The 25280-nt window shown below is 48.8% G+C and overlaps 1 protein-coding gene across 3 annotated transcripts in view; it reads right to left on the reverse strand.

The window, feature by feature from the left end:
* Positions 1-25280, reverse strand: part of LOC140195635 (tonsoku-like protein) — a 158328-nt gene that overhangs the window by 38162 nt on the left and 94886 nt on the right. For all 3 annotated transcript variants that reach the window (XM_072254311.1, XM_072254310.1, XM_072254312.1), the window contains 4 exons: positions 18730-18850; positions 16765-17450; positions 6775-6881; positions 5718-5886 (listed from right to left, as the gene is read on the reverse strand). In XM_072254311.1, the coding sequence (XP_072110412.1) occupies positions 5718-5886; positions 6775-6881; positions 16765-17450; positions 18730-18850 (1083 nt within the window). The remainder of the gene's footprint in view (positions 1-5717; positions 5887-6774; positions 6882-16764; positions 17451-18729; positions 18851-25280) is intronic.

Raw genomic sequence — 25280 nt, forward strand, 5'->3', positions numbered from 1 at the left:
TCCAGAGAGTATAAGCCTAGTTCATCCAGTCTTTCATCATATGAAAGTCCTGCCATCCCAGGAATCAATCTGGTGAACCTTCTTTGTACTCCCTCTATGGCAAGGATGTCTTTCCTCAGGTTAGGGGACCAAAACTGCACACAATACTCCAGGTGTGGTCTCATCAATGCTTTGTACAACTGCAGTAGTACCTCCCTGCTCCTGTACTCGAATCCTCTTGCTATGAATGCCAGCATACCATTCGCCTTTTTCACCGCCTGCTGTACCTGCATGCCCACTTTCAATGACTGGTGTACAATGACACCCAGGTCTTGTTGCACCTCCCCTTTTCCTAATCGGCCACCATTCAGATAATAATCTGTTTTCCTGTTTTTGCCACCAAAGTGGATAACCTCACATTTATCCACATTAAATTGCATCTGCCATGAATTTGCCCACTCACCTAACTTATCCAAGTCACCCTGCATCCTTTTAGCATCCTCCTCACAGCTAACACTGCCGCCCAGCTTCGTGTTATCTGCAAACTTGGAGATGCTGCATTTAATTCCCTCATCCAAGTCATTAATATATATTGTAAGCAACTGGGGTCCCAGCACTGAGCCTTGCGGTACCCCACTAGTCACTGCCTGCCATTCTGAAAAGGTCCCCTTTATTCCCACTCCTTGCTTCCTGTCTGCTAACCAATTCTCTATCCACATCAATACCATACCCCCAATACTGTGTGCTTTAAGTTTGCACACTAATCTCCTGTGTGGGACCTTGTCAAAAGCCTTTTAAAAATCCAAATATACCACATCCACTGGTTCTCCCCTATCCACTCTACTAGCTACATCCTCAAAAAATTCTATGAGATTCGTCAGACATGATTTTCCTTTCACAAATCCATGCTGACTTTGTCCGATGATTTCACCACTTTCCAAATGTGCTGTTATCACATCTTTGATAACTGACTCTAGCATTTTCCCCACCACCAATGTCAGGCTAACCGGTCTATAATTCCCTGGTTTCTCTCTCCCTCCTTTTTTAAAAAGCAGGGCTACATTAGCCACCCTCCAATCCTCAGGAACTAGTCCAGAATCTAAAGAGTTTTGAAAAATTATCACTAATGCATCCACTATTTCTTGGGCTACTTCCTTAAGCACTCTGGGATGCAGACCATCTGGCCCTGGGGATTTATCTGCCTTTAATCCCTTCAATTTACCTAACACCACTTCCCTACTAACATGTATTTCCCTTAGTTCCTCCATCTCACTAGACCCTCGGTCCCCTACTATTTTCGGAAGATTATTTATGTCCTCCTTAGTAAAGACAGAACCAAAGTAGTTATTCAACTGGTCTGCCATGTCCTCATTCCCCATGATCAATTCACCTGTTTCTGACTGTAAGGGACCTACATTTGTCTTAACCAATCTTTTTCTTTTCACATATATATAAAAGCTTTTACAGTCAGTTTTTATGTTCCCTGCCAGCTTTCTCTCATAGTCTTTTTTCCCTTTCCTAATTAAGCCCTTTGTCCTCCTCTGCTGGACTCTGAATTTCTCCCAGTCCTCAGGTGTGCCGCTTTTTCTGGCTAATTTGTATGTTTCTTCTTTGGAATTGATACTATCCCTAATTTCCCTTGTCAGCCACGGGTGCACTACCTTCCTTGATTTATTCTTTTGCCAAACTGGTATGAACAATTGTTGTAGTTCATCCATGCGATCTTTAAATGCTTGCCATTGCATATCCACCGTCAACCCTTTAAGTATCATTTGCCAGTCTATCTTAGCTAATTCACGTCTCATACCTTCAAAGTTACCCTTCTTTAAGTTCAGAACCTTTGTTTCTGAATTAACTATGCCACTCTCCATCTTAATGAAGAATTCCACCATATTATGGTCACCCTTACCCAAGGGGCTTCACACGACAAGATTGCTAACTAACCCTTCCTCATTGCTCAATACCCAGTCTAGAATGGCCTGCTCTCTAGTTGGTTCCTCAACATGTTGGTTCAGAAACTATCCCGCATACATTCCAAGAAATCCTCTTCCTCAGCACCCTTATCAATTTGGTTCACCCAATCTATATGTAGATTGAAGTCACCCATTATAACTACTGTTCCTTTATTGCACGCATTTCTAATTTCCTGTTTAATGCCATCCCCCACCTCACTACTACTGTTAGGTGGCCTGTACACAACTCCCACCAGCGTTTTCTGCCCCTCAGTGTTATGCAGCTCTACCCATATCGATTCCACATCCTCCCGGCTAATGTCCTTCCTTTCTATTGCGTTAATCTCCTCTCTAACCAGCAATGCCACCCCACCTCCTTTTCTTTCATGTCTATCCCTCCTGAATATTGAATATCCCTGGATGTTGATCTCCCATCCTTGGTCACCTTGGAGCCATGTCTCTGTGATCCCAACAATATCATATTCATTAATAACTATCTGCACATTCAATTCATCCACCTTGTTACGAATGCTCCTTGCATTGACACACAAAGCCTTCAGGCTTGCTTTTACAACATTCTTCGCCCTTATACAATTATGTTGAAAAGTGGCCCTTTTTGATTTTTGCCCTGGATTTGCCGGCCTGCCACTTTTACTTTTTACCTTACTACTTTTTGCTTCTACCCTCATTTTACACCCCTCTGTCTCTCTGCACTTGTTCCCATCCCCCTGCCACATTAATTTAAATCCTCCTGAACAACAGTAGCAAACGCTCCCCCTTGGACATTGGTTCTAGTCCAGCCCAGGTGCAGATCGTCCTGTTTGTACCTGTCCCACCTCCTCCAGAACTGGTTCCAATGCCCCAGGAATTTGAATCCCTCCCCCTTGCATGTACATCAGTCCGTGACACAGCGGGAGTATTTAAAGGAGAGCAGTTTGTGGAAGTCGGCCAATTTTCTCGGCGGTTGATCGGGACAGGACTGCGCAAGCGCGTGTAAGTCGGTCCATGAGGCAGCGGGAGTATTTAAAAGAGAGCAGTTTGGCAGAGCGGGCGAGGGAGTAGAGGGAGACAGAGTAGGAAGGCTTTGTCTCGAGAGGCTTCGGTGAGCAGAGGTTGAGGACGAGCTTCACTCCAAGTGAGGTAAGGCCGGGTAAGTTCCTTTAAAAGGAGAACGGTCTGCAGCGGTATTTTATCTGAAGCAAGGAAGGCGGCGAGGCTGTAGCGTATTGGGGTGGATCATGACAGCTGAGATCAGCCCCGTGGTTTGCTCCTCCTGCAGCATGTGGGAAATCAGGGATACTTCCAGTGTCCCTGACGACTATGTGTGCAGGAAATGTGTCCAGCTGCAGCTTCTGGCAGAGCTCATTGAGCGGCTGGAGCTGCGATTGGATTCATACTGGAGCATCCGCGATGCTGAGAAAGTCGTGAATAGCACGTTCAATGAGTTGGCCACACCGCAGGTAAAGGCTACACAGGCAGAAAGGGAATGGGTGGCCACTACACAGCATAGCAGTAGGCAGGTAGTGCAGGAGTCCCCTGAGGTCATCTCCCTCCTAAGCAGATATACTGTTTGGGATACTGTTGGGGGAGATGTCTCATCAGGGGAAGGTAGCAGCAGCCGAGTTCACTTACACCACCAGGAAGAGAGATCAGCAACCCCTCCCCACAGTAAAAGTGTGGGAGAGACAGTGGGTGAAAGAAAGCGAGAGGGAGAGAAACTAAGAGATAGAGTGAGAAACAGAGTATAAGAGGGAGAATGAGTGCGAGAGAGAGACAGAAACAGAGAGAGAGTGTGAATGAGAGACTGATAAAGAGGGTGAAAGAGAGTGAGAGAGAGAAGGTGAGAGTGAGTGAGAAAGAATGAGCAAGAGAAAGAAAAAGTGTCTGTGACGAAATCCTAAGGTTTATTCATTATGGACTGTGCCTCTAAGAACCCTGCCCATGGGAAAGAAAAAGCTGTACAGCACAAACTGCTAGAGAGGGAGAGGGAGAGGGAGAGGGAGAGAGAGAGGGAGAGAGGGGGGGAGGGGGAGGGGGGAGGGGGGAGGGGGGAGGGGGGAGGGGGAGGGGGAGAGGGAGAGGGAGAGGGAGAGGGAGAGAGAGAGAGAAAGAAAGCAGCTGTACAGCACAAACTGCTTGTTATTAAGAGAGAGAGAGGTGAAGACTGCTCACAGTTTGTTTAGGATTTCTGCAAGGACACTGCCAGCTTCTGAGTTCCTACAGAGAGAGAAGGGAGGAGCTACTTGATGGACAGCTGGTGTTCAGCACAACAGTATTTAAACCAGCGTAACTGCTTGTTTCACAGGACACGCAGACGCACTAAGGTGTGGTGAAATTACCACTACACTTTCAGGTGCCCACGAGTGTGGGACTGAGGATCGATTAAGAGCAGGGTTTCCCACGGACCCACCGACCGGGGTGGGGTGGGGGGGGGTGTTCAAGTAGTGTTAATCTCACCTCAGCATGTCTTTTACAGTTAGGGTTGCCAACTTTCTCACTCCCAAATAAGGGACAAAAGTAGCAGTCACATACGGGACATGTGTTTACCCCGAGAAAGACTACCATGACCATGACACCTTGCGCGGGCACCTGTGTGCGCATGCGTGACGTGCGCATGTGTGTACGTGCCGATTTTTTTTTCCCACAAATCGGTTTTGGCTTAATCTTCCCGACTATACTGTACATACATTATTTCTACTTTATATAGGCTGTGTATTTATCATATCATTCCTGCTTTTACTATATGTTAGTGTTATTTCAGGTTTTATGTGATATTTGGTATAATGTAATCTGTGATTATTGGTGTGTGAAAGAGCAACCCTGTGGATTCTACCCGTGTGCCTAACCCTCGCCTGGGTTGGCAGATTATCATTTGAGGACGGCACTCTTAAGTTGGTCAAGTTTGGCTAACTTGGAGGTTTGGGAGGACAACGGGAAGAATTGAGCATTGACTTACTTGGATAAAAAAAACACATTTATATATGCATAAACTCTGTTAACCTGCTCCACTTATCTGGTTTGTATATGACTGTATTACATGGTTACTAATAGTGTTAGTTATCAGCAAAATAGACTCCAGGCGTGTTCCATTTCTGCTGGTTCTTTTAACCCATTACGGGGTACGGAACGAGACAGAGACAGAGATGAGAAGGAGGGGGAGGGAGAGGACTGACTCCCTCCTCAGCCAGGATTGAACCCTCACTGTACTCCTACGCTCCACAGGCAATGGATGGGACAGTAACGGACACCAGGGTCAGTAATGGAGTTGTCCCCCAGCTGAGGGTACAATGTGGTCAGCCATTACTTCCCTTTCCCCCCACCCCAAGCCCTATCCAAAACTCAACACCACTACTTCCCCAACCCCTTTTTGCCACCCCCACCCAAGGACTCCCTTCAACCCCACTTATCACTAAACCCAATCCTTTCCTCCCCTCTCCCATTCACCCCACCCAATACCCCAATGTTATCTTCCCTCTGTTCCCCCAGGCCCTCTTTCTTCCATCCCCACACCTCGGCTCCCCTCCATTTCCCCAACCAGTCTCCCCTCCGTCTCCCCTATGTCCCCTCAGCCCGTCTCCCCTACGTCCCCCCAGCCTGTCTCCCCTACACACCCCTAGCCCGTCTCCCCTCAGTCCCCCCAGCCTGTCTCCACTCTGTCCCCCCAGTCCATTTCCTCTCCATCCCATGTTGTCTCCCCTCCGTTCCTCCATGTCATCTCTCCTGCGCCTCCCATGTCGACTCTTCCCTCTGTCCCCTCACCCTCTCCCCTCTGTCCCCTCCGCTCACCTCCTCGTTGTCCTGTAGGAGCTGTGTGAGCGGGTCACTGGGGGAGAGGAGGGCTCCACCACAGCTGAGGGAGAGACGTGGCCGTTCGCCGCAGGCCTGGCTGTAACGGGCGGCCGCCTCGCTGCTCAGCCATGCCACTGTTGGCTTGTCTGTGGAAGAGTCTGCAGGGCTGAGGGAGGAACGAGAGGCCTTAGTGCTGTGACCCGGTTGCTGAGATCGATCCTTACGTAATCCCTGACCCTGGTACAAGTCCAGATAACCTCTTGACCCCCGTGTAACCTCTGACGGCAGCACAAACCCTCCAACCCTAGCATTACCTCTGTCCCAGGAGCAAAGTTGTGTAACCCCAAGACACCAGAATCACATCCAACACCAGTATAATCACCACCACCAGAACAACCTCGTAGAACATACCGACCCCAGCGTAAATTATGGCCCTGCATAACCCCTTGGCCCTTGCGTAACCTCTGACCACGGTACAGGCCAGTGTCCCCAGCGCAACCTCTGACCCTGGAACAAATGTATTGAGTTCAGTATAACCTCTGACCCCAGCACAACCCGCTGACCCCAGCATACTGTACTCTGAACATAGCACACCCCTTGGTCCCAAGTAGCCTTCAATCCCAAAACATAACTGACCCAAACTTCGCATCTCCAAACCCAACTGTGGTGACCCCTAACCCAGCATCACCTATGCCCACCCCAGTGCACCTCCCTCCCCGAACCGTGACTCCACCCAGCCCCTCTCGGTCCCTAAATACCCACTCACTCTCATGGGTGCACGCACACACATACGCACACACACAAACTCACTCACAAACTCACACGCACAAACTCACTCGCACACACACACGCACACACACACACACACTCACACTCTCACACGCACACACACACTCGCTCGCACACACACACGCACACACACACAAACTCACTCGCACACACACACGCACACACACACACACACACTCACACTCACACATGCACACACAAACACAAACACACACGCACGCGCACCCCCCCCCCCCCCGTTGCAGTGCGATGGAACACTCCCTACCTCGGGGGCACGGGCACCAGGAAGACCTTGTCTTTGACGCGGACCCTGACGCGGATCAGAGGGTGCGAGGTGGGGCTGCACCAGCCTCCCTTGCCGCCTGCTCCCGCCTGCGGAACACAAGACAACACATCACTGGTACCCACGCAAGCTGGGCTTGTCCAAGTTGGGGCACAGAGCTGTCCTGAGCCGGGACCCCCACCCTCATCTGGCAACGGAGAGGGCCTGGGCTGAGACACAGAGGCTGGGACTATGTGGAGGGGGCTGGAAGGGACTGGTACAGGTTAATAAATTGGTTTACAGTACCATCACCTCATTACTCCTCAGGGCATCAGAGATCAGTCTCTGCGCCATCTTTAACGAGCTTGTACGTTCTCCCTGTGAACCGTGTGGGGCTCCTCCCACAGTCCAAAGACGTACAGCTCAGCAGGTCAATCGGTCATTGTACGTTGTCCAGTGACTAGCGAAGTTTAAACGGGTGGGGGCTTGCTGGCTGGCGCAGCGTGTGGGGCGGAACTGCCTGTTCCATACTACATCTCTAAACCTCTCCAGGGTACCGTCACCTTGTCGTAGTGGAGACAGTTGTCTGATCCTGAGATCCCGAGAGCAATGCTGTCTGGAGCTGAGCTCCTGGTAGGGTTATCCCTGGCGCTAAGGGCAAGGGGGATGATCCAGACAGAGCACGGCCTCAACAGCGGAGGTAGCGGTAAATTCGAGTCTCTGGAATCTCAGAACTATGAGGACCACCACAACGGCTGTGAAGACAGAGGAAGTCTGCAGCAGAAGAGGGCCCCGAACATCTTGGTCTCCATGCCATGGGATTTTGGCCCTTTCTCTGTCAAGGATCGTGTCGTGGCTGTTTGTGCATCAGTCTGTCCATGTTAAGAGACCCAACACACAGGTGTTTCTCCTGGTTTGGTAATCCAATCAACCAACTTGGACAGGGCCCAGTGGCAATCAGGAAGTGTGACAGGAGCAGGACACTGAAGTCTGGGATCTCCCAGCCACATGGGTGTTGTGTGTAAGGTACAGTGTCTTGGACTGAGGCAGGTGGAGCTTTTCCACAGCTGCCCCCATGACTGAGCAGCCCTATTCAGGACCCGCTCTGCTCACCCCACATGGGGAAGGGGCCAGAAACGCTGCCCTAGAAACAGCCTGCCTCCTTCCTCCTGACTGGGCTACCATGTACCGGTGGATCACCAAACTTCGGCCTGAAGCAAAAGCATCAGAAGTTTGGAGCCTGGAATGTGCGGACACTAACGGAGAGCAAAACCAGCAATCGTCCTGAAAGCCAGCATCTCAAGAGAGCTGAGAAGTTTCCAATCTGACCTTGCCGCGCTTGCTGAAATGCAATTGGCCAAGGAAGGGCAATTGAAGGAGCAGAAGGGTGGATACACCTTTTCCTGGAAGGGGAAATCAGCAGATGAACCCAGAATCCAGGGAGTTGGATTCACCATAAAGAACAGCATCATCAGTCACCTCTCCGAATTGCCAGCTGGCATCAGTGAATGCCTCATGACCATACACCTTCAGTTCGCTAACAACCAAATGACTACAACTGTGAGTGCTTATGCTCCAACCCTGGCCTCACCAAACAATGTTAAGGAGACCTTCTTCACTGACCAAGACCGCACACCATCAGACATTCCCAAGGAAAAAAATGTCATTCTTCTCAGAGGCTTTAATGCTTAAGTTGGCAGGGACAGCGCCTCCTGGAAAGGCAAATTTGGGAAGGAAGGCGTTGGCAACATTAACTCCAGTGTAGTTTCTGACTCCCCAAGTGTGCTGAACGTGACCTGTTCCACTGGAGAAATAAGGTGAAAACTTCATGGACGCACCCCTGTTCACAGACTTGGCATCTTATGGATTATGTCATTGTTCGAAGGAGGGATCGCAGAGTCGTCAAGAATAGAAGATCCATGACCAGTGCTGATGATGGCTGGATGGACCATTGGTTTACTTGCTCACAAATGACCATCAAAATCATGCGGAGGAGTGGAGTGTAAAAGAAAATGAGCCATCCCAGGTTCAACATCGAGAGCCAAAAAGACACAGTGAAAGTACGACATCTCCAGGCTGCCCTTTCTGAAAGACTCCCAAAGCAGTATCCAGAAGACACTGAAGGACACTGGGCCACACTGAAGACCACCATCCTTGATACTTGTAGAAGCATCATTGGATACAAAACCAGGAACAACAACGACTGGTTTGATGAAAATGACAATGGAACAGAAGAGCTAATCAACAGGAAAAGAAAGCTTTCTGTGTCTGGCAGAAATACATCAACTGCAAGGCTAAAAGAGAATGCCATTTCAAAGCTAAGGCTGCAGTCCAGCATAGAGTAAGGGAAATAAAGAATCAGTGGTAGACTGAGAGGGCCCAAGGAATACAGCAACTTTCTGACTCTGGTGATATCAAGGGTTTCTTTATTGCCACCAAGGCAGTGTATGGCCTAAACCACCTTCGCTCTAAAGATGGACAAAGGCTAGTAAAGGACAATGATACCATCAATTCTCGATGGAAGGAACACTTTCAGAACATAAGAAATAGAAGCAGGAGTAGGTCACCTGGTCTATCGAACCTGCTCCGCCATTCAATAAGATCATGGCTGATCTGACCCTGGATTTATCTCCACCTACCTGCTTTTTCCCCATAACTCTCAATTCCTCTACTACGCAAAAATCTATCCAATCTTGAGTTAAATATGTTTACTGAGGTGGCTTTCACTGTTTCATCGGGCAGAGAATTCCACAGATTCACCACCCTCTGGGAAAAGCAGTTCCTCCTCATCTCTGTCCTAAATCTACTGCCACGAACCTTGACGCCACATCCCCTAGTTCTAATCTCACCTACCAGCCTCGAACTTATCTATCCCTTTCATAATTTTATATGTTTCTATAAGATCTTCTCTCATTTTTCTGAATTCCAGTGAGTACAGTCCCAGGCGACTCAATCTCTCCTCATAGGTTAACCGCTTCATCTCTGGAATCAACCTGGTGAACCTCCTCTGCACTGCCTTCAAAGCCAGTATATCCTTCCTCAAGTAAGGAGACCAGAACTGCACGCAGTACTCCAGGTGTGGCCTCACCAGTACCCTGTACAGTTGCAGTATAACCTCCCTGCTCTTATATTCAATCCCTCTAGCAACGAAGGCCAACATTCCATTTGTCTTCTTGATAGCCTGCTGCACCTGCAAACCAATCTTTTGTGATTCATGCACAAACACTCCCAAGTCCCTCTGCACAACAGCGTGCTGCAATCTTTTACCATTTAAATAGTAATCTGTTCTTCCATTTTTCCTTCCAAAGTGGATAACCTTGTATTTACCAACACTGTACTCCATCTGCCAGACCCTTGCCCGTTCACTTAACCTATTTATATCCCTCTCCAGACTCTCTGCACCTTCTGCACAATCTGCTTTTCCACTCAATTTAGTGTCATCAGCAAACTTAGACACACTATACTCGGTCCCCTCTTCCAGATCATCAACGTATATTGTGAACAGTTGCATCGACCCCTGTAGTACACCACTAGTCACTGACAGCCAACCAGTAACGGATCCAATTATTCCCACTCGCTGCCTTCTACCACTCAGCCAATGCTCTCTCTAACCGTGCCAGTAACTTTCCTGTAATACCACGGGCTCTTAACTTGGTAAGCAGCCTCATGTGTGGCACCTTGCTAAAGGCCTTCTGAAAGTCCAAATATTCCACATCCACGGTATGTATCCCCTTTATCTATCCAATGTTAATCTCCTCAAAGAATTCCAACAGGCAAAATTTTCCCTTAAGGAAACAATGCTGACTTTTCCTGTGTCACCAATCTTGTCCTGTGTCACTAAGTACTCCATAACCCCATCCATAACAATTGACTCCAACATCTTCCCAACCACTGGGGTCAGACTAACTGGTCTATAATTTCCTTTCTGCTGCCTTCCTCCTTTCTTAAAGAGTGGAGTGACATTTGCAATTTTCCAGTCCTCTGGCACCATGCCAGAGTCCAATGATTTTTGGAAGATCATTATTAATTCCTCCTCTACTTCTACCTCTTTCAGAATACTAGAGTGCAGCTTATCTGCTTTGGGTGACTCATGTACTTTCAGCTTTTTGAGCACCTTCTCCCTTGTAATAGTAACTGCACTCACTTCTCTTCCCTCACACCCTTCAACATCTGGCACTGCTAGTTTCTTCCACCGTGACGACTGATGCAAAATACTCATTTAGTTCATCTGCCATCTCTTTCTTCCCTGTTATCATTTCTCCGGCCTCATTTTCAAGTGGTCCTATATCCACTCCCATCTCTCTTTTATATTTAACATACTTAAAAAAACTTTTACTATCCATTTTGATATTGTTTGCCAGCTTGCTTTCATCTTTTCCCTCCCAATGATTCTTTTAGTTGCTCTCTGTAGGGTTTTAAAAGTTTCCCAATCCTCTATCTTCCTACTAATTTTTGTTTTGTTGTTGTATGCTCCCTTTGGCTTTTACATTAGCTTTGACTTCCCTTGTCAGCCACGGTTGTACTATTTTGCGATTAAAATACTTTTTTTGGTTTTGGAATACAGCTATCCCTCACCTTCTTCATTTTTTCCCAGAAACTCATGCCATTGATGCTCTGCTGTCATTCCTGCCAGCATCTCCTTCCAATTTATTTTGGCCAGCTCCTCTCTCAATCATCAGATTTGCCTATTGAGACATCCCCCATGCACACTTTGGTAAATCAGACCACCAGCCAGCGCTTCTACACCAAGAAGTGGAAATGGGAGGGAGGGGGGATCTTGTACCAAAAGTTGTACAGTGCTGGTCTGAGGAAACAGATGAACTTCTATGTGACTGTTTTGAGGAGGTACAATGGTCCACGTTATCATATAGCAACACACGTCAAATGCTGGAGGAACTCAGTAGGTCAGGCAGCATCTGTGGAAATGAATAAACAGTCAACGTTTTGGGCCAAAACCCTTCATCAGGACTAAGAGAAAAGGGGGAAGATATCAGAATAAAAAGGTGGGGAGAGGAACAGGAGGACTAGCTGGAAGGTGATAGGTGAAGCCAGATGGGTGGGAAAGGCAAAGGGCTGGAGAAGAAGGAATTGGAAAGGAGAGGAGGGTGGACCATGGGGGAAAGGGAAGGAGGACAGGCAGCAGGGGGAAGGTGATAGGCAGGTGAGGAGAAGAAGTAAGTGGCCAGAGTGGGGAATAGAAGAAGGGGGAAGGGGGGAGTGAAACATTTTTATTACCGGAAGGAGAAATCGATGTTCATGCCATCAGGTTGGAGGCTATCCAGAAGGAATATGAGATAGAACATAGAAAACCTACAGCACAATACAGGCCCTTCAGCCCACAAAGCTGTGCCAAGCAGGTCCTTACCTTAGAAATTACCTAGGGTTAACCATAGCCCTCCATTTTTCTGAGCTCCATGTACCTGTCCTGGAGTCTCTTAACAGACCCTATCGTATCCGCCTCCACCACCGTTGCCGACAGCCCATTCCACGCACTCACCACTCTCTGAGTAAAAGAACTTACCTCTGACATCTCCTCTGTACCTACTCCCCAGCACCTTAAACCTGTGTCCTCTCGTGTCGGTGCTTCTTCTCTCTGAAAGTGGCCTCATCATGGCAGAAGTGATAATACAATGAGGTGGAGGATAAATGCGTGGCTGAGGGATTGGAGCAGGGACAGGAATTCAGATTTCTGGATCATTGGGACCTCTTTTAGGGCAGGAGTGACCTGTACAAAAAGGACGGGTTGCACTTGAATCTCAGGGGGACCAATGTCCTGGCAGGGAGTTTCCTAACGCTACTGGGGAGAGTTGAAACTAGAATTGCTGTGGGGGGGGGGGAACTGAACTGAAGAGATGGAGGAAGAGGTGGTTGATCACAAATAGAGAAAGCCTGGAGACAGTGTGAGCAGGAGAATAGGCAGGTGATAGAGAAGGGATGCACTCAGACCGATAGTTTGGGATGTTTCTATTTTAATGCAAGAAGCATCGTGGGCAAAGCAGATGAGCTTAAAGCGTGGATCAGTACTTGGAGCTATGATGTTGTGGCCATTACAGAGACTTGGATGGCTCAGGGGCAGAAATTTTACTTTGAGTGCCAGGCTTTAGATGTTTCAGAAAGGACAGGGAGGGAGGCAAAAGAGGTGGGGCCGTGGCACTGTTGATCAGAGATAGTGTCACGGCTGCAGAAAAGGAGGAAGACGTGGAAGGATTGTCTACTGAGTCTCTGTGGGTGGAAGTTAGAAACAGGAAGCGGTCAATAACTAACTGGGTGTGTTTTATTGACCATCCGATAGTAACAGGGACATTGAGGAGCATATAGGGAGACAGATTCTGGAAAGGTGTAATAATAACAGGGTTGTTGTGGTGGGAGATTTTAATTTCCCAAATATTGAATGGCATCTCCCTGGAGCAAGGGGATGAGATAGGGTAGAGTTTGTCAGGTGTGTTTAGGAAGGTCTCCTGACACAATATGTAGATAAGCCTACAAGAGGAGAGGGTGTCCTTGATCTGGTATTCGGAAATGAACCTGATCAGGTGTCAGGTCCCTCAGTGGGAGAGCATTTTGGAGATAGTGATCACAATTCTATTTTCTTTACCACAGCATTGGAGAGGGATAGGAATAGACAAGTTAGGAAAGTGTTTCATTGGAGGAAGGGGAAATATGAAGCTATCAGGCGGGAACTTGGAAGCATAAATTGGGAACAGATGTTCTCAAGGAAATGTATGGCAGAAATGTGGCAAATGTTCAGGGGACATCTGCCTGGTGTTCTGCACAGGTACGTTCCAATGAGACAGGGGAAGGATGGTAGGGTACAGGAACCATGGCATACAAAGGCTGTAATAAATCTAGTCAAGAAGAAAAGAAAAGCTTACGAAAGGTTCAAAAAACTAGGTAACGATAGAGATCTAGAAAATGATAAGGCAAGCAGGAAGCAGTTTAAGAATAAAGTTAGGAGAGCCAGAAGGGGCCATGAGAAGGCCTTGGTGAGCAGGATTAAGGAAAAGCCCAAGGCATTCTACAGGTATGTGAAGAGCAAGAGGATAAGATGTGATAGAATAGAATCAATCAAGTGTGACAGTGGGAAAGTGTGTATGGATCCAGACGAGGTACCTGAGGTATTTAATGAATACTTTGCTTCAGTATTCACTACGGAAAAAGACCTTGGCAATTGTAGGGATGACGTACAGTGGACTGAAAAGCTTGAGCATATAGACATTAAGAAAGAGGATGTGCTGGAGCTTTTGGAAAACATCAAGTTGGATAAGTCACCAGAACCAGACGAGATATACCCCAGGCTACTGTGGGAGGCGAGGGAGGAGATTGCTGAGCCTCTGGTAATGATCTTCACATCAACAATGGGGATGAGAGAGATTCTGGAGGATTGGAGGGTTGTAGATGTTGTTCCCTTATTAAAGAAAGGGAGTAGAGATAGCCCAGTGAGTCGTACTTCAGTGGTTGGTAAGTTAATGGAGAAGATCCTGAGAGGCAGGATTTATGAACAGTTGGAGAGGCATAATATGATTAGGAATAGTCAGTATGGCTTTGTCATAGGCAGGTCGTACCTTACAGGCCTGACTGAATTTTTTGAGGATGTGACTAAACACATTGATGAAGGTAGAGCAGTAGACGTAGTGTATATAGATTTCAGCAAGGCATTTGATAAGGTACCCATGCAAGGCTTATTGGAAAGTAAGGAGGCATGGGATCCAAGGGGACCTTGCTTTGTGGATCCAGAACTGGCTTGCCCACAGAACGCAAAGAGTGGTTGTAGACAGGTCATATTCTGCAATGGAGGTTGGTGACCAGTGGTGTGCCTCAGGGATCTGTTCTGGGACCCTTACTCTTCGTGATTTTTATAAATGACCTGGATGAGGAAGTGGAGGGATGGGTTAGTAAGTTTGCTGATGACACAAAGATTGGGGGTATTGTGATAGTGTGGAGGGCTGTCAGAGGTTACAGTGAGACATTGATAGGATGCAAAACTGGGCTGAGAAGTGGCAGATGGAGTTCAACCCAGATAAGTGTGAGGTGATTCATTTTGGTAGGTCAAATATTATGGCAGAATATAGTATTAATGGTAAGACTCTTGGCAGTGTGGAGGATCAGAGGGATCCTGGGGTCCGAGTCCATAGGACATTCAAAGCTGCTACGCAGGTTGACTCTGTGGTTAAGAGTGCATATGGTGCATTGGCCTTCATCAACCGTGGGATTGAGTTCAAGAGCCGAGAGGTAATGTTACAGCTATATAGGACTCTGGTCAGACCCCACTTGGAGCACTGTGCTCAATTCTGGTCGCCTCACTACAGGAAGGATGTGGAAACCATAGAAAGAGTGCAGAGGAGATTTACAAGGATGTTGCCTGGATTGGGGAGCATGCCTTATGAGAATAGGTTGAGTGAATGCGGCCTTTTCTCCTTGGAGTGACGGAGGATGAGAGGTGACCTGATAGAGGTGTATAAGATGATGAGAGGCATTGATCGTGTGGATAGTCAGAGGCTTTTTCCCAGGGCTAAAATGGCTGTCACGAGAGGGCACAGGTTTAAGGTGCTTAGAAGTAGGTACAGAGGAGATGTCAGGGGTAAGTTTTTTATGCAGAGAATGGTGAGTGTGTGGAATGGGCTGCCGGCAAAGGTGGTGGAGGCGGATACAGTAGGGTCTTTTAAGAGACTTTTAGATAGGTAGATGGAGTTTAGAAAAATAGATGGCTATGAGGAAGCCTCAGTAGCTCTAAGATAAGGACATGTTCGGCACAGCTTTATGGGCCAAAGTGCTGTATTGTGCTGTAGGTTTTCTATGTTTCTGAGTGGAGACCAGGGACCAACATGTCGGAATGGGAGTGGGGTTTGGAATTAAAATGGTTGGCCACTGAGAAGTTGTACTTTTGACAGACTGAGCAGAGGTGCTGTTTATTATTTACATATTTTGATAATAAATTTATCTTGAGTCGACAGCTACTTAGATGAGCACATCAGCACCATCAAGGACTCTTGTCAGCAAGATGGTGCAGGACTGAATAACCCAGTCCTCAGCGGGTGGACGGTAGTGTAGCGGTTGGCATAAAGCTTGACAATATCGATTCCCAACAGGGTCTGTTCGGAGTTTGTACATCCTCCCCATGCTGTGCGGGTTTCCTCCAGGTGCTCTGGTTTCCTCCCAGAGTCTGACACATAAATACGGGTGAGTTGGTAAATTGACCACGTGGATGTTATTGGGTGGCACGAGCTTGGTGGGCCGGAAGGGTCGTGCAGTATCCCTGAATTTTAAAAAAATCCACGTGTTGCCAAACTGGAAACCATGAGGAACAGGAATCTCAGTCCACATTCAAGTCAAGGGTGGTGGTGTTCAAACTGGGAGAGGCTGATCGATACATGGTATCAAGATATAACCTCTGTAAAGGACGCCAAGAGGCAGGGCTGGTCCGAAATCGAACCCCAGACCAGCCATCAGCTCTGTCAGTGTTTACAGACTATAACCAAATACAACGTAGGGCGGCCCCGCCGACAACACGATGAACTCTGTGCCTCTCCTCCATGGAGTCTGTCTCACCTCTCAGTGTCTCTGTAAAGAGCCAACATAATCAAACACCCACCTGCTGTGCATTTAATATGTCAGTAATATTGTAAATATATTGCTTGATGAAGCACTCTTTGTTTTGTACATAATTCCTTATGGGTTATATGTAAAAGTATGTGAATGGCACACGTCATCGCGTCACCACGTCACATGTGCACAACTCACAAAAGTAAAACAGAGTAGACATATTTATCCTGGCTTCCATGTTCTTCTTTTGATTAGTTTCTCGAGTTACAAAAATCAACACCACCCACCCTGGACATTCTCTCCTCTCGGGCAGAAGTTGCAAGGGACTGAACGCACATCCCACCAGCTTCTATCTTACCGTTATAAGATTACAAGAGTATAAAAAAGTTGCTTTGACCAGGGCAGTGTTCAGGGCTGAGGTGCAGTTGGTCAGGCAGAGAGGAGTGGACTCACCTGTGTGTGGAGGGACACTGGGGTCCTGCTGTTATTGTCCGGGATCTCGCTCAACACACCATCCGTGGATGGCCAGCAAGAGCTGGTCTTCTCTCTGGGCAAGCCTGTTCCAGTCCTCCTGCTGATCTGGGAGCTCGGCTCCGGTGGACAGAAGGCTCCCTGCTCTCCCTGTCCTTCCTTGCTGTGGTCCACCTCCAGCCACTCATCCTCCGGGGTTGAGTCAAGGTTCAGCTGCAGCCCCTCCGGGGTTCCGCTCGGGTCCCGCTGCCTCTCCGCTGGTTCTGTACGAGCAACCTTCAGTTTCCGGGGCGAGGGTGACTCCACCAAGACCGTGAGGCCTCCCCTGGCCTTCGCCCTCCCTCTCGAGGGGACCGCCCTGCTCTTGGCCAGGCTGGGATCCCGATCCGCCCTCGACCCCCGAGTCTGCATACCCTGCGCTTGCCGTGAGGGGCCGGGCTCAGGGCTTTCATCTTCATCCTCGTCCAGGTTGCAAAACGGGGAGGCAGGGCGGTGTTGGCGCACAGCAGAGCTGCGTCTCCCCCGGCCAGCCACGTTCCGGGAGCCCGAGCTGCCTGGCCCCGAAGGCGGGGACTGGGACGGGGGCAACGCAGAGGGAGCAGCGGCAGCCTGGGACATGGTTGGGTGAAGAGACCTTACATCGGAAATGCCAATCCTAAGGTCAGACTCTGCGGGAGAAAGCAGACAGTCAGGATGAGCAGCCGGGCATGGGAGGCTGGCATCACAGGATTATGGCCGAGGTGGTGGGGCAAATGGGTCTCACCCAGGAATCGGAGCACTGGGACTTCTGCTGAGTGAACTGTCAACTGCTTCCCAAGCTGGAATTTCAGGAGTGGGATCTACTTTCTGTACCAAGTCTTTTCGGGGTGTACCGCGAAGCGATGCGCTGTGGGAGGGGCAGGACTGCGGGATCCTGGGCCGTGGGAGGGGCAATACAGAGGGAGACTTGTGCTGCGATGAGGTGAGATATGGAAGGAGAACTGTGCTAGGATGAGGGGTGGTATGGAGGGAGATCTGTGCTGGGATGGGGGGTGGTATGGAGGGGGACCTGTGCTGGGATGGGGAGGTGGTATGGAGGGAGATCTGGGATGGGAGGTGGTATGGAGGGAGATCTGTGCTGGGATGGGAGGTGGTATGGAGGGAGACCTGTGCTGGGATGGGGAGGTGGTATGGAGGGAGACCTGTGCTGGGATGGGGAGGTGGTATGGAGGGAGACCTGTGCTGGGATGGGGAGGTGGTATGGAGGGAGATCTGTGCTGGGATGGGAGGTGGTATGGAGGGAGATCTGTGCTGGGATGGGAGGTGGTATGGAGGGAGATCTGTGCTGGGATGGGGGTGGTATGGAGGGAGATCTGTACTGGGATGGGGAGGTGGAATGGAGGGAGATCTGTGCTGGGATGGGGAGGTGGTATGGAGGGAGATCTGTGCTGGGATGGGGGGCGGTATGGATGTGGGATCTGTGCTGGGATGGGGGGTGGTATGGATGTGGGATCTGTGCTGGGATGGGGAGGTGGTATGGATGTGAGATCTGTGCTGGGATGGGGAGTTGGTATGGAGGGAGACCTGTGCTGGGATGGGGGGTGGTATGGAGGGAGATCTGTGCTGGGATGGGGGTGGTATGAAGGGAGATCTGTGCTGGGATGGGGGTGGTATGGACGTGGGATCTGTGCTGGGATTGGGGTGGTATGGACGTGGGACCTGTGCTGGGATGGGGAGGTGGTATGGACGTGGGACCTGTGCTGGGATGGGGAGGTGGTATGGAGGGAGACCTGTGCTGGGATGGGGGTGGTATGGAGGGAGAATTGAGCTGGGGAGAGAGACGGATAGAGGGAGCACTACATAAGAGGCGGTGTGACAGGGTACAGTGATAATCCAACTAACTTGCGTTGGTTGATGGATGCTGCCAGTGTTTCTGCAGCGGGCTGTTACGCAGTGTGAGGGACTCACCTGGTGTCCTGGGGGTATCCAGCTTGCTCAGGAGGGCCTCATACCTGCGACCCAGCTCCGGGCTCGGCTTGTGCTTCAGTCCGTTCCACCACACCTTCAGGTAATCGAGTGGGAGGCGGCCCTGCAGAGACAGGACAGAGAGTGGAGGCAGTCGCAACACAGGACCAGACAGACAGCAAGTACACCAGACAGTCCCACAGTGACCAGACAGACAGTCCCACAGGGACCAGGCAGACAGCAGGTACATCAGACAGTCCCACATGGACCAGAGAGACAGTCCGTACTCCAGACAGTCCCACAGGGACCAGACAGACAGTCCACACACCAGACATTCCCACAGGGACCAGACAGACAGTCCGTACACCAGACAGTCCCACAGGGACCAGACAGACAGTCCGTACACCAGACAGTCCCACAGGGACCAGACAGACAGTCCGTACACCAGACAGTCCCACATGGAACAGACAGACAGTACGTACACCAGAAAGACAGTCCGCACACCAGACAGTCCCACAGGGACCAGACAGACAGTCCGTACACCAGACAGTCCCACAGGGACCAGACAGACAGTACGTACACCAGACAGTCCCACAGGGACCAGACAGACAGCAAGTACACCAGACAGTCCCACATGGACTAGAACCGTGAAGAACATCCTGACCTGATCCATTACAGTCTCGCGTGGAAACTTCTATCCACAGGGACGTTGGGGACTGCGGAGAGTGTGTATTTGACCACAGGGACGCGGGGGACTGCGGAGAGTGTGTATTTGACCATAGGGACGCGGGGAACTGCGCAGAGCGTGTATTTGACCCCAGAGATGTGAAGGACTGTGGAGAGCATGTATCCAACCACAGGGACGTTGAGGACTTCGGAGAGTGTATATTTGACCACAGGGACGCGGGGGACTGCGGAGAGTGTGTATTTGACCACAGGGACGCGGGGGGACTGCGGAGAGTGTGTATTTGACCACAGGGACGCAGGGGACTGCGTAGAGCATGTATTTGACCCCAGGGACGTGAAGGACTGCGGAGAGCATGTATTTGACCACAGGGACGTGAAGGACTGTGGAGAGCATGTATCCGACCACAGGGATGCGGGGGACTGCGGAGAGTGTGTATTTGACCACAGGGATGCGGGGGATTGCGGAGAGTGTGTATTTGACCACAGGGATGCGGGAGACTGCGGAGAGTGTGTATTTGACCATAGGTACGCGGGGGACTGCGTAGAGCGTGTATTTGACCACAGGGATGCAGGGGACTGCGGAGAGCATGTATCCAACCACAGGGACGTTGGGGACTTTGGAGAGTGTGTATTTGACCACAGGGATGTTGGGGACTGCGGAGAGTGTGTATTTGACCACAGGGATGTTGGGGACTGCGGAGAGTGTGTATTTGACCACAGGGACGCGGGGGACTGTGGAGAGTGTGTATTTGACCACAGGGACGCGGGGGACTGCGGAGAGTGTGTATTTGACCACAGGGACGCGGGGAACTGCGGAGAGTGTGTATTTGACCATTCCATCCAGCCCACCACGAGGGACATTTACTAGAGGTGATGTGTCAGGAAGGTGGCATCTATCATCTGGGTCCCCCACCATTTGAGACGTGCCCTCTTAACCATCAATCCACAGGCCACGGCACTCAGGACTTGCACTACATTTTATTTTTGATATTTATTTGTAGCTGTATTTTTTTTCCTAATGGCAATTTACTATTTCTGGAGATACGGAGCAGAATTGTCCCTTTTGGCCCATCGAGCTGTGCCACCGAGCAACACCCGACTTATCCCTGGTCTAATTACAGGGCAATTTACAATGACCAATGGACCTGCTAACTGGTACGTCTCTGGAGTGTGGGAGGGATCAGAAGCACCCAGAGGAAACCACCAGAACATGGGGAGAGCGTGCAGGCAGCGGTGAGAACTGAACCTGGATCACTGGTACTGTAAAGCTTTGTGCTAACTACTGTCCTGTTGGTAATGGGTTTTGTAACTCGTTGCCAGAGGAACCCTGTTTCATTCGGTTGTATTCACGTATGGTTGCAGGGTTCTGTGTGCTGTCAGGAGAGGCGGGCAGGTGATAGGACAAAATTGCAGCCAGCAGGTTGAGTATCAGTGCATTGGGGATACAGAATCAAATACAGTAGGAAATACAGCACTCAAACTGTTGTATCTCAATGTACAGAGGATGAGAAATAAGGTGGAAGATCTTGTTCCACTTTTACAGATTGTCAGGTATGATGTTGTGGCCATCACTGAATCGTGGCTGAAGGACAGTTGTAGTTGGGAGCTGAATGTCCAAGGTTACATGTTGTATCAGAGGGATAGGAAGATCGGCAGAGGGGCTGGTGTGGCCCTACTGGTGAAGAATGGCATCAAATCAGTAGAAAGATGTGACATAGGATCGGAAGATGTTGAATCCTTGTGAGTTGAGATAGAAAACTGTAAGGGTGAAAGGAAGTTGATGGCGGTTATATACAGGCCTCCCAACAGTGACTGGGAGATGGACCACAGGTTACAACAGGAAATAGAAAAGGCAAGTCAAAAGGGCAATGTTATGGTAGTCATGGGGGATTTTAACATGCAAGTCGATTGGGAAAATCAGGTTGGTAATGAATCTCAAGAGAGTGAATTTGTTGAATGCCTGCAAGATGGCTTTTTACAGCAGTTTGTCATTGAGCCTACTAGGGGATCAGCTATACTGGATTGGGTGTTATGTAATGAACCGAGGCGATTAGGGAGCTTAAGGTAATAGAACTCTGAGGAGGCAGTGATCAAAATATGATTGTGTTCAACTTGAAATTTGACAGGGCGTATGTAAAGTCTGACATGGCAGTATTTCAGTGGAGTAAAGGAAATCACAATGGTATGACAGAGGAGTTGGCCAAAGTAAGTTGGAAGGAGCTGCTGGCAGGGATGACAACAGAGCAGCAATGGCGTGAGTTTCTGGGAAAAATGAGGAAGGTGCAGGACATGTGTATTCCAAAAATGAAGAAATACTCAAATGGAAAAATAGTACAACCGTGGCTGACAAGGGAAGTAAAAACTATTGTAAAAGCAAAAGAGAGGGCATATAACAAAGCAAAAATTAGTGGGAAGGCAAAGAATTGAGAAGCTTTGAAAGACCTACAGAGAGCAACTAAAAGAATCATTAGGAGGGAAAAGATGAAATATGAAAGCAAGCTCGCAAACAATATCAAAGTGGATAGTAACAGCTTTTTCAAGTATGTTAAAAATAAAAGAGATGAGAATGGATATAGGACCGCTAGAAAATGAGGCCAGAGAAATAATAACTGGGTACAAGGAAATGGCAGATGAACTAAATGAGTATTTAGCATCAGTCTTCACTGTGGAAGACACTAGCAGTGTGCCAGGTGTTGAACGGTGTGAGGGAAGAGAAGTGAGTGCAGTTACTATTACAAGGGAGAAGGTGCTCAAAAAGCTGAAAGACCTAAGGGTACATAAGTCACCCCGACCAGATGAACTGCACCCTAGGGTTCTGAAAGAGGTAGAGGTCGAGATTGTGGAGGCATTAGTAATGATCTTTCGAAAATCATTGGACTCGGGCATGGTGCCAGTGCACTAGAAAATTGCAAATGTCACTCCACTCTTTAAGGAAGGAGGAAGGCAGCAGAAAGGAAATTATAGACCAGTTAGTCTGACCCCAGTGGTTGGGAAGACGTTAGAGTCAATTGTTAAGGATGAGGTTGTGGAGTACTTGGTGACCACAGAACAAGATAGAAGAAGGTCAGCATTTTCCTTCAGGGGAAATCTTGTCTGATGAACCTATTGGAATTTGTTGAGGAGAATACACATAGGATAGTTAAAGGGGATGTAGTGGATGTTGTGTACTTGGATTTTCAGAAGGCCTTTGACAAGGCGCCACACATGAGGTCACTTACCAAGAGCCCATGGTGTTACAGGAAAGTTACTGGCATGGTTAGAGCATTAGCTGATTGGTAGGAGGCAGCGAGTGGGAATAAAAGGATCCTTTTCAGCCTGGCTGTCAGTGACTAGTGGTGTTCTGCAGGGGTCAGTGTTGGAACCAACTCTTTTTATGCTGCATGTCAATGATTTAGATGATGGAATAGATGGCTTTGTTGCCAAGTTTGCAGATGATACAAAGGTTGGTGGAAGGACAGGTGATGTTGAGGAAACAGGTAGGCTACAGAAGGACTTAGACAGATGAGGAGAATGGGCAAGAAAGTGGCAAATGAAATACAATGTTGGAAAATGCATGGTCATGCACTTTGGTAGAAGAAATAAATGTGTGAATTATTTTCTAAATGGGAAGAAAATACAAAAATCTGAGATGCAAAGGGACTTGGGAGTCCTTGTGCAGAACAGCCTGAAGGTTAACTTGCAGGTCGAGTCGGTGGTGAGGAAGGCAAATGCAATGTTAGCATTCATTTCAAGAGGTCTAGAATACAAGAGCAGGGGTGTGATGCTGAGGCTTTATAAGGCACTGGTGAGGCCTCACCTTGAGTATTGTGAACAGTTTTGGGCCCCTCATCTTAGAAGAGATGTGCTGGCATGGGAGAGGGCCCAGAGGAGGTTCACAGGGATGATTCCAGGAATGAAAAGGTTATCATACGAGGAAACATTCACAACACGCTGGAGGAACTCAGCAGGTCGGGCAGCATCCGTGGAAACGATCAGTCAATGTATCGGGCCAGAACCCTTCGTCAGGGCTGTAGAGGGAAGGGGCAGAGGCCCTATAAAGAAGGTGGGGGGAGGGTGGGAAGGAGAAGGCTGGTAGGTTTCAGGTGAAAAACCAGTCAGGGGAAAGATAAAGGGGTGGGGGAGGGGAAGCAGGGCGGTGATAGGCAGGAAAGGTGAAGAAGGAATAGGGGAAAACACAATGGGTAGTAGAAGGAGGTGGAACCATGAGGGAGGTGATAGGCAGCTGGGGGAGGGGGCAGAGTGAAATAGGGATAGAGGAAGGGAGGGGGAGTGAATTACTAGAAGTTGGAGAATTCTATGTTCATACCAAGGGGCTGGAGACTACCTAGACGGTATATGAGGTGTTGCTCCTCCAACCTGAGTTTAGCCTCATCATGGCAGAAGAGGAGGCCATGTATGGACATATCCGAATGGGAATGTGAAGCAGAGTTGAAGTGGGTGGCTACCGGGAGATCCTGTCTGTTGTGGCGGACGGAGCGGAGGTGCTCAACGAAACGGTCCCCCAATCTGCGTTGGGTTTCACCGATGTAGAGGAGGCCGCACCGGGAGCACCAGATGCAATAGATGACCTCAACAGACTCACAAGTGAAGTGTTGCCTCACTTGGAAGGACTGTTTGGGGCCCTGAATGGCGGGGGCGTGGCACTGTTAATCAGAGATAGTGTCACGGCTGCAGAAAAGGAGGAAGTCATGGAGGGATTGTCTACGGAGTCTATGTGGATTTAAGTTAGAAACAGGTAGGGGTCAATAACTCTACTGGGTGTTTTTTATTGACCACCCAATAGTAACAGGGACATCGAGGAGCAGATAGGGAGACAGATTCTGAAAAGGTGTAATAATAACAGGGTTGTCATGGTGGGAGATTTTAATTTCCCAAATATTGATTGGCCTCTCCCGAGAGCAAGGGGTTTAGATGGGGTGGAGTTTGTTAGGTGTGCTCAGGGAGGTTTCCTGACATAATATGTAGATAAGCCTACAAGAGGAGAGACTGTACTTGATCTGGTATTGGGAAATGAACCTGGTCAGGAGTCAGGTCTCTGAGTGAGAGAGCATTTTGGAGATAGTGATCACAATTCTATCTCCTTTACCACAGCATTGGAGAGGGATAGGAACAGACAAGTTAGGAAAGCGTTTAATTGGAGTAAGGGGAAATATGAAGCTATCAGGCAGGAACTTGGAAGCATAAATTGGGAACAGATGTTCTCAGGGAAATGTACAGAAGAAATGCGGCAAGTGTTTAGGGAATATTTGCGTGGAGTTCTGCATAGGTACATTCCAACGAGAGAGGGAAAGGATGGTAAGGTACAGGAACCCTGGTGTACAACAGTTGTTGAAAATCTAGTCAAGAAGAAAAGAAAAGCTGACAAAAAGTTCAAAAAACTAGGTAATGACAGAGATCTAGAAGATTATAAGGCTAGCAGGAAGGAGCTTAAGAAAGAAATTAAGAAAGAAACCATGGGTTTGAGTTCAAGAGTTGAGAGGTAATGTTACAGCTATATAGGACCCTGGTCAGACCCCACTTGGAGTACTGTGCTCAGTTCTGGTCACTTCACTACAGGAAGGATGTGGAAACCATAGAAAGGGTGCAGAGGAGATTAACAAGGATGTTCAAGCAACACACATCAAAGTTGCTGGTGAACGCAGCAGGCCAGGCAGCATCTCTAGGAAGAGGTGCAGTCGACGTTTCAGGCCGAGACCCTTCGTCAGGACTAACTTTTAATTTTAACAAGGATGTTGCCTGGATTGGGGAGCATGCCTTATGAGAATAGGTTGAGTGAACTCGGCCTTTTTTCCTTGGAGCAATGGAGGATGAGAGGTGACCTGATAGAGGTCTACAAGATGATGAGAGGCATTGATCGTGTGGATAGT

The sequence above is a fragment of the Mobula birostris genome, chromosome 3, assembly GCF_030028105.1.
Source record: "Mobula birostris isolate sMobBir1 chromosome 3, sMobBir1.hap1, whole genome shotgun sequence".
NCBI classification, from domain to species: domain Eukaryota; kingdom Metazoa; phylum Chordata; class Chondrichthyes; order Myliobatiformes; family Myliobatidae; genus Mobula; species Mobula birostris.